Raw genomic sequence first — 10,797 nt, 5'->3', positions numbered from 1 at the left:
ACAGTATTAAGCGATAATATCAGGTAGTCTATTCAAACAGACAGTATTAAGTGATAATATCAGGTAGTCTATTCAAACAGACAGTATTAAGTGATAATATCAGGTAGTCTATTCAAACAGACAGTATTAAGTGATAATATCAGGTAGTCTATTCAAACAGACAGTATTAAGTGATAATATCAGGTAGTCTATTCAAACAGACAGTATTAAGTGATAATATCAGGTAGTCTATTCAAACAGACAGTATTAAGTGATAATATCAGGTAGTCTATTCAAACAGACAGTATTAAGTGATAATATCAGGTAGTCTATTCAAACAGACAGTATTAAGTGATAATATCAGGTAGTCTAACCCAAACAGACAGTATTAAGCGATAATATCAGGTAGTCTATTCAAACAGACAGTATTAAGTGATAATATCAGGTAGTCCATGTCAAACAGACAGTATTAAGTGATAATATCAGGTAGTCCATGTCAAACAGACAGTATTAAGTGATAATATCAGGTAGTCTATTCAAACAGACAGTATTAAGTGATAATATCAGGTAGTCTATTCAAACAGACAGTATTAAGCGATAATATCAGGTAGTCTATTCAAACAGACAGTATTAAGCGATAATATCAGGTAGTCTATTCAAACAGACAGTATTAAGTGATAATATCAGGTAGTCTATTCAAACAGACAGTATTAAGCGAAAATATCAGGTAGTCTATTCAAACAGACAGTATTAAGCGAAAATATCAGGTAGTCTATTCAAACAGACAGTATTAAGCGATAATATCAGGTAGTCTATTCAAACAGACAGTATTAAGTGATAATATCAGGTAGTCTATTCAAACAGACAGTATTAAGCGAAAATATCAGGTAGTCTATTCAAACAGACAGTATTAAGCGATAATATCAGGTAGTCTATTCAAACAGACAGTATTAAGTGATAATATCAGGTAGTCTATTCAAACAGACAGTATTAAGCGATAATATCAGGTAGTCTATTCAAACAGACAGTATTAAGCGATAATATCAGGTAGTCTATTCAAACAGACAGTATTAAGCGATAATATCAGGTAGTCTATTCAAACAGACAGTATTAAGTGATAATATCAGGTAGTCTATTCAAACAGACAGTATTAAGTGATAATATCAGGTAGTCTATTCAAACAGACAGTATTAAGCGATAATATCAGGTAGTCTATTCAAACAGACAGTATTAAGTGATAATATCAGGTAGTCTATTCAAACAGACAGTATTAAGTGATAATATCAGGTAGTCTATTCAAACAGACAGTATTAAGCGATAATATCAGGTAGTCTATTCAAACAGACAGTATTAAGTGATAATATCAGGTAGTCTATTCAAACAGACAGTATTAAGCGATAATATCAGGTAGTCTATTCAAACAGACAGTATTAAGCGATAATATCAGGTAGTCTATTCAAACAGACAGTATTAAGCGATAATATCAGGTAGTCTATTCAAACAGACAGTATTAAGTGATAATATCAGGTAGTCTATTCAAACAGACAGTATTAAGCGATAATATCAGGTAGTCTATTCAAACAGACAGTATTAAGTGATAATATCAGGTAGTCTATTCAAACAGACAGTATTAAGCGATAATATCAGGTAGTCTATTCAAACAGACAGTATTAAGTGATAATATCAGGTAGTCTATTCAAACAGACAGTATTAAGTGATAATATCAGGTAGTCTATTCAAACAGACAGTATTAAGCGATAATATCAGGTAGTCTATTCAAACAGACAGTATTAAGCGATAATATCAGGTAGTCTATTCAAACAGACAGTATTAAGCGATAATATCAGGTAGTCTATTCAAACAGACAGTATTAAGTGATAATATCAGGTAGTCTATTCAAACAGACAGTATTAAGCGATAATATCAGGTAGTCTATTCAAACAGACAGTATTAAGCGATAATATCAGGTAGTCTATTCAAACAGACAGTATTAAGCGATAATATCAGGTAGTCTATTCAAACAGACAGTATTAAGTGATAATATCAGGTAGTCTATTCAAACAGACAGTATTAAGCGATAATATCAGGTAGTCTAACCCAAACAGACAGTATTAAGCGATAATATCAGGTAGTCCATGTCAAACAGACAGTATTAAGCGATAATATCAGGTAGTCTATTCAAACAGACAGTATTAAGCGATAATATCAGGTAGTCTATTCAAACAGACAGTATTAAGCGATAATATCAGGTAGTCTAACCCAAACAGACAGTATTAAGCGAAAATATCAGGTAGTCTATTCAAACAGACAGTATTAAGTGATAATATCAGGTAGTCTATTCAAACAGACAGTATTAAGCGATAATATCAGGTAGTCTATTCAAACAGACAGTATTAAGCGATAATATCAGGTAGTCTATTCAAACAGACAGTATTAAGCGATAATATCAGGTAGTCTATTCAAACAGACAGTATTAAGCGATAATATCAGGTAGTCTATTCAAACAGACAGTATTAAGCGATAATATCAGGTAGTCTATTCAAACAGACAGTATTAAGCGATAATATCAGGTAGTCCATGTCAAACAGACAGTATTAAGTGATAATATCAGGTAGTCTATTCAAACAGACAGTATTAAGCGATAATATCAGGTAGTCTATTCAAACAGACAGTATTAAGCGATAATATCAGGTAGTCTATTCAAACAGACAGTATTAAGCGATAATATCAGGTAGTCTATTCAAACAGACAGTATTAAGCGATAATATCAGGTAGTCTAACCCAAACAGACAGTATTAAGCGATAATATCAGGTAGTCCATGTCAAACAGACAGTATTAAGTGATAATATCAGGTAGTCCATGTCAAACAGACAGTATTAAGTGATAATATCAGGTAGTCTATTCAAACAGACAGTATTAAGCGATAATATCAGGTAGTCTAACCCAAACAGACAGTATTAAGCGAAAATATCAGGTAGTCTATTCAAACAGACAGTATTAAGCGATAATATCAGGTAGTCTATTCAAACAGACAGTATTAAGTGATAATATCAGGTAGTCCATGTCAAACAGACAGTATTAAGTGATAATATCAGGTAGTCTAACCCAAACAGACAGTATTAAGCGATAATATCAGGTAGTCTATGTCAAACAGACAGTATTAAGCGATAATATCAGGTAGTCTATTCAAACAGACAGTATTAAGCGATAATATCAGGTAGTCCATGTCAAACAGACAGTATTAAGCGATAATATCAGGTAGTCTATTCAAACAGACAGTATTAAGTGATAATATCAGGTAGTCTATTCAAACAGACAGTATTAAGCGATAATATCAGGTAGTCTATTCAAACAGACAGTATTAAGTGATAATATCAGGTAGTCTATTCAAACAGACAGTATTAAGCGATAATATCAGGTAGTCTATTCAAACAGACAGTATTAAGTGATAATATCAGGTAGTCTATTCAAACAGACAGTATTAAGCGATAATATCAGGTAGTCTATTCAAACAGACAGTATTAAGCGAAAATATCAGGTAGTCTATTCAAACAGACAGTATTAAGCGATAATATCAGGTAGTCTATTCAAACAGACAGTATTAAGCGATAATATCAGGTAGTCTATTCAAACAGACAGTATTAAGTGATAATATCAGGTAGTCCATGTCAAACAGACAGTATTAAGTGATAATATCAGGTAGTCTAACCCAAACAGACAGTATTAAGCGATAATATCAGGTAGTCTATGTCAAACAGACAGTATTAAGCGATAATATCAGGTAGTCTATTCAAACAGACAGTATTAAGCGATAATATCAGGTAGTCCATGTCAAACAGACAGTATTAAGCGATAATATCAGGTAGTCTATTCAAACAGACAGTATTAAGTGATAATATCAGGTAGTCCATGTCAAACAGACAGTATTAAGCGATAATATCAGGTAGTCTATTCAAACAGACAGTATTAAGTGATAATATCAGGTAGTCCATGTCAAACAGACAGTATTAAGTGATAATATCAGGTAGTCTATTCAAACAGACAGTATTAAGCGATAATATCAGGTAGTCTATTCAAACAGACAGTATTAAGTGATAATATCAGGTAGTCTATTCAAACAGACAGTATTAAGTGATAATATCAGGTAGTCCATGTCAAACAGACAGTATTAAGTGATAATATCAGGTAGTCTATTCAAACAGACAGTATTAAGTGATAATATCAGGTAGTCTATTCAAACAGACAGTATTAAGCGATAATATCAGGTAGTCTATTCAAACAGACAGTATTAAGTGATAATATCAGGTAGTCTATTCAAACAGACAGTATTAAGCGATAATATCAGGTAGTCTATTCAAACAGACAGTATTAAGTGATAATATCAGGTAGTCTATTCAAACAGACAGTATTAAGCGATAATATCAGGTAGTCTATTCAAACAGACAGTATTAAGTGATAATATCAGGTAGTCTATTCAAACAGACAGTATTAAGCGATAATATCAGGTAGTCTATTCAAACAGACAGTATTAAGTGATAATATCAGGTAGTCTATTCAAACAGACAGTATTAAGTGATAATATCAGGTAGTCTATTCAAACAGACAGTATTAAGCGAAAATATCAGGTAGTCTATTCAAACAGACAGTATTAAGCGATAATATCAGGTAGTCTATTCAAACAGACAGTATTAAGTGATAATATCAGGTAGTCTATTCAAACAGACAGTATTAAGTGATAATATCAGGTAGTCTATTCAAACAGACAGTATTAAGTGATAATATCAGGTAGTCTATTCAAACAGACAGTATTAAGTGATAATATCAGGTAGTCTATTCAAACAGACAGTATTAAGCGAAAATATCAGGTAGTCTATTCAAACAGACAGTATTAAGCGATAATATCAGGTAGTCTATTCAAACAGACAGTATTAAGCGATAATATCAGGTAGTCTATTCAAACAGACAGTATTAAGTGATAATATCAGGTAGTCTATTCAAACAGACAGTATTAAGCGATAATATCAGGTAGTCTATTCAAACAGACAGTATTAAGTGATAATATCAGGTAGTCTATTCAAACAGACAGTATTAAGTGATAATATCAGGTAGTCCATGTCAAACAGACAGTATTAAGCGATAATATCAGGTAGTCCATGTCAAACAGACAGTATTAAGTGATAATATCAGGTAGTCTATTCAAACAGACAGTATTAAGTGATAATATCAGGTAGTCCATGTCAAACAGACAGTATTAAGCGATAATATCAGGTAGTCCATGTCAAACAGACAGTATTAAGCGATAATATCAGGTAGTCTATTCAAACAGACAGTATTAAGCGATAATATCAGGTAGTCTATTCAAACAGACAGTATTAAGCGATAATATCAGGTAGTCTATTCAAACAGACAGTATTAAGCGATAATATCAGGTAGTCTATTCAAACAGACAGTATTAAGCGATAATATCAGGTAGTCCATGTCAAACAGACAGTATTAAGCGATAATATCAGGTAGTCTATTCAAACAGACAGTATTAAGCGATAATATCAGGTAGTCCATGTCAAACAGACAGTATTAAGTGATAATATCAGGTAGTCTATTCAAACAGACAGTATTAAGTGATAATATCAGGTAGTCTATTCAAACAGACAGTATTAAGCGATAATATCAGGTAGTCCATGTCAAACAGACAGTATTAAGCGATAATATCAGGTAGTCTATTCAAACAGACAGTATTAAGTGATAATATCAGGTAGTCCATGTCAAACAGACAGTATTAAGCGATAATATCAGGTAGTCCATGTCAAACAGACAGTATTAAGTGATAATATCAGGTAGTCTATTCAAACAGACAGTATTAAGTGATAATATCAGGTAGTCCATGTCAAACAGACAGTATTAAGCGATAATATCAGGTAGTCCATGTCAAACAGACAGTATTAAGCGATAATATCAGGTAGTCTATTCAAACAGACAGTATTAAGCGATAATATCAGGTAGTCTATTCAAACAGACAGTATTAAGCGATAATATCAGGTAGTCTATTCAAACAGACAGTATTAAGCGATAATATCAGGTAGTCTATTCAAACAGACAGTATTAAGCGATAATATCAGGTAGTCCATGTCAAACAGACAGTATTAAGCGATAATATCAGGTAGTCTATTCAAACAGACAGTATTAAGCGATAATATCAGGTAGTCCATGTCAAACAGACAGTATTAAGCGATAATATCAGGTAGTCTATTCAAACAGACAGTATTAAGCGATAATATCAGGTAGTCTATTCAAACAGACAGTATTAAGTGATAATATCAGGTAGTCCATGTCAAACAGACAGTATTAAGCGATAATATCAGGTAGTCTAACCCAAACAGACAGTATTAAGCGATAATATCAGGTAGTCCATGTCAAACAGACAGTATTAAGCGATAATATCAGGTAGTCCATGTCAAACAGACAGTATTAAGCGATAATATCAGGTAGTCCATGTCAAACAGACAGTATTAAGCGATAATATCAGGTAGTCCATGTTTGGCAGGGCTCGTCCAAAATGTCTGCCTTCAATGTATTGCCAACTTTGCCTTGACTGAACTGATTTGAAGCTTTGGCCGTGCGGGCGTGGAGTGCTACTGCCAGCATGAGAGCAGTGCCGCTGTCATCCAGCTCCAGTTCCTGGTCAACGAGGTCAGTTACTATTATTATCTGTTAGTTTGGTCTTCTCTCCTCTTCAATCCCAGTCTATCCACTCTCATCCATCCATCTATCGATCTATCTATCTAGCCCGACCGATATATCGGTCCACCGATATTATTGGCCGATATTGCCGATATTTTTTTTATTTTGTATTTTTTAAGTTATAGACGGCATGTTGTGTATATTTGATCTTTTTTCTTAACTCAAGTAATATTTTATATTTGTTCCATTTGTGTTTTTCTATTTCTAGTTATTTATAATCATTGAATTCCCAGTGAAGTTGAACTGTTTCATTGCATCGATGTCATTTTGGACAATGAAGTGGATTGATTGGCTGTAAAATATTCATTACATACATTACATTACATATCTCACACATATCTCAAGTCATGTCAAGTGATATCTTTGTCAAGTGTTTGATATTTGAGGGATCATTGCAAACATGATTTGTTTTTAATATAATGGGTATATATATATATACCCATTATATTATATATATATATATATATATATAAGATTATATCGATATCGGAATTTTTTTACTCCCTAATATCGGCATCGGCCTAAAAAATCCAGTATCGGTGGGGCTCTACTATCTATCCATCCATCGTCTGGCTTTTTGCTAGCAGGCACCTAAGGGGACATTCAGACCAAAAGCATTTTTGGAGCTGCCAGCGTCTTCCTGCAATTCATTCTCTATGTAAGGACGCGCTAGACGTGCTTCTCTTTTAATGAACGTACCTGGCGTTTCAGCGCTGGTGGCGTCTGTTGTTTTTGGAGGAGCGCTGTGGGCGTTTTAAAGCTGAAAAAAGTTGAACATTAGAAAAAAGATGAACATTAGAGGAACAGCGCCCTGGTCGTCTTTTTCACTCCTCCTACCTTCTCTCCTCCTGGGGGATTTTCAACCTCGGCTGCTGCCAGAATTGGCAATAATCTGGGTGACAGTGAACAACATCAAACAGACAAAACCAGCTGGCTGCCGTCTGTGTGGTCGTTGTGTTCTGATCCGTACTGCACGCGACTACAGGGGAAAACAAACGGAGCACAAAGAAAACGCTCCGTGCGCTCTGTTTTGTGCACAATGGAAGCGCCCTCGACATGATTTATAGCGTTCTGACTGAAAAAAACCCTTTTGGTGTGAATGTCCCCTTAGACACCCTTTACTGGTGCTCGTTCAATGTAGATAGGCCATGAATCACTGCTAGTTGTGTGCTTTTAGCCAACTCATTGATTAAACAGTCATGTTAGTTTTGTGACCCATAGGCCTCTGTAATGACCTCTTAGCTGTGCCCATGATGCCTGACAACATGTATCACCTCTGCAAGTATCGCATCTACTGTGTGAGAGGTGTATGAAACGTTTGTAACCCACAGGGGGCGCTGGTGAGTGCCTTAGCTGATGACAGCATCCACCTGTGGAACCTGAGGCAAAAGCTTCCCGCTATCCTGCATTCTCTCAAGTTCAACAGGGAGAGGTAAGGCGATCTTCTCGCTACTTCTTCCTCTGCGGTGAAGGTGCGTTCACACCGACCCCATTCAAGTTTTTCGCTGGCATCGAGTTTACATACAGAGTCAATGCAAACGAGCGATTGAGCGTATATTCGCCCGGGGGAAAATTCGCTGGGCGTCCGAGATGAAATATCCCAACTCGCTGGTATCAGTCGCTCGCTGTTCAACGCTGATTGGCTGCCGTGTGAGAGCGAGTCAAGGATCACACTGGCTTGGAACAAACCGCTGGTTTATTGTGTGGCAACAAACCGCATTGACAGGCTGACATGAAGTGAAGTCTGTACTACCGGTATAGAGCTCGCGTTAGGAGGAGCACGCTGATAGGCTTAGCTTGTAAACAACTACGGTGGCTCGTAGTGGCCAAACATCATGACATTGCGTAAAGTTATAGCCCCCAGATGTCTGTCAATTTGTGTGCCTGTTGACGAGTGATTTAAACACATCGACAGAGAGATTCCAAAGGGTTGAATCAAGCGACAGAGAGAAAAATAAAAATATCTCGGTGTGAACACAGCTTGACGGTGACTCTAACTGGGTTTCCATCCAAATGTATCGCATAATTCAAGCGAATTTTGTGAAAATCCGCAAAATAAAATGCGAATTTATGCATGTTTCCATTCAGTTTTGTTTAGCGAGTTTTGGGAGTCGGCAGGTTGAGCAGTCGGTGGCGCTTCTCGTCAGGAGGAGGCGTAACGTGCCTGTGTGCCTGTAAGAGATCTCTATCAGCGGAGACCTGCTTTGATTGAGTCATCACCCGGTGATGGTGATGATCACCGTCCTCATCGTCGTAAAGTCGCCTTCAAAGCATGATGTTAGATTATAACGAACTAGTTGTGTGGCTTAGCCTTCCCAAATGTTGAGGGTCGTTTTTTTGAATTTAATACATAGAATTGCGAACGTTACATTCAATTTCATTCAGACTGCCTGGCGCCACCATTTCCCCCTGGAGTAGCATGAAGCGGAAGTGAAGTCACATCTGGTACGTCATCGTTAATTCGCAAAATCTGTTTCCATTGCAAAAGTTCGCATCTTCCTACTGTCGATACGCTGATAAATCCACCCCCTCCAAGCGTAAAAACATTTATGCGATATTTCGACCTTTATTCGAATTTCTGGTGTTTCCATTCAAGTTTATATTCGCATTTTGGGTAAATGCGAATATCCAGAGGTGGATGGAAACCCAGTTAGTGCCTCTGTCACTGTTGCCAACATGTGAAGGGAAAGTTGGGGACAGCCATGATCTTCTCAATGTGTTTTTATTGCTGATTTTGTAGCCATCGCTTGGTGAAAGTAAAAGTAAAGTGAAAAATAATCCGTTTGTATGGAACGGCAGAATTAGTTTTTCTCTCTAACGAAACTGCGATTAACGGTATAATGCTAGTTTATCTGTCAGAGTACTCATCTAATTAACCAATCATCATTCAAGCCAAGATCTAACAAGTAAACATGTCGGCCAATCAGTAACAAGAATGCATCGTAATCATAATATGTAGCAGTTATGGTCTTTCAAAGTTTGCAATTGTTAGCTTGAATTATAGCGTCCCCAGCAAGCCAATCCTTGTGGGTTTTTTTTTAAATGCCAGAACACATTGTCAAAGTGCCCCATGATCCAAATCAGATCTGAGATATCATGTTTGACAGATGGCTAGAGAGACAATGTAACATACGGTAGTTAATGTGACTTGTGAATTCCGACATACAGTACATATACCAGCCCAAGCCATATAACACTGTGGGACAGCTGTGTTTGAAACAGCTGGAGGCTTACTGTATGGATTTTTAAAGTCAATAACATTGCTTTACTTTATATGTGCTGTATTCATGTCATACATATACAAATGTCAATTAGATGCTAAACTGCATGAGAAGAAATAACTGTTATAATGATCATCTGCTTATAGTGATCAATTTGACCCATCCCAAGGTGATCACTGTATTTTTTATAAGTCGCTCATCCCGATCTCGACTCTTCTCGTCCCTGGCACCTCAATGGTGGAACGAGCTTCCACCCTCGGTCAGGACAGCTGAATCACTGCCGATCTTTCGGAAAAGACTAAAGACACACCTTTTCAGGCTCCATCTGGGCCCTTCTTGATCTAACTTCTTTCTCTCTCTCTCTCTCTCTCTCTCTAAAAAACAAACAAAAAAAAAAACTACGGTACTAACCTAAACTAAACTTGTACCACTGTTCCTTCAGAATTTGTAGTTATCATAGACGGGGCTCCATAGTTGATTGCTCTATTGCTGACAAAAATGTGTTCTTGTAAGTCGCTTTGGATAAAAGCGTCTGCCAAATGACGTAATGTAATGTAATGTAATGTAATAAGCATTTTACGAAATGTCTACGGGAAAATAAATGGCGGACGGAAATCTCGGGTACAGTGCTGACGCAGGAAGCGACGTTCACTTTGGCTCTCTAGTCTAGAACACTGTCAGCTTGTCTTGCCATGATTCCAGTATTTAGTCTGGCTTCATTACTGTGACACAGAGCAGAGCCTGTTTAATTAAACCTTAGTCACGTGACACAGAGCAGAGCCTGTGTAATTAAACCTTAGTCACGTGACACAGAGCAGAGCCTGTGTAATTAAACCTTAGTCACGTGACACAGAGCAG

General features: G+C 36.5%; 1 protein-coding gene across 2 annotated transcripts in view; it reads left to right on the top strand.

Annotated features, from left to right (window-relative positions):
• The window catches only part of stxbp5b (syntaxin binding protein 5b (tomosyn)), a 112,601-nt gene that overhangs the window by 28,013 nt on the left and 73,791 nt on the right, over positions 1–10,797 (top strand). For both annotated transcript variants that reach the window (XM_083633819.1, XM_083633818.1), the window contains exons 3-4: positions 6,586–6,667; positions 8,050–8,150. In XM_083633819.1, coding sequence (XP_083489945.1) covers positions 6,586–6,667; positions 8,050–8,150 — 183 coding nt within the window. The remainder of the gene's footprint in view (positions 1–6,585; positions 6,668–8,049; positions 8,151–10,797) is intronic.

This window comes from Poromitra crassiceps, assembly GCF_964638095.1.
Source record: "Poromitra crassiceps genome assembly, chromosome: 3".
NCBI classification, from domain to species: Eukaryota; Metazoa; Chordata; class Actinopteri; order Beryciformes; family Melamphaidae; genus Poromitra; species Poromitra crassiceps.
This window is presented reverse-complemented; position numbering and strand designations above follow the sequence as displayed.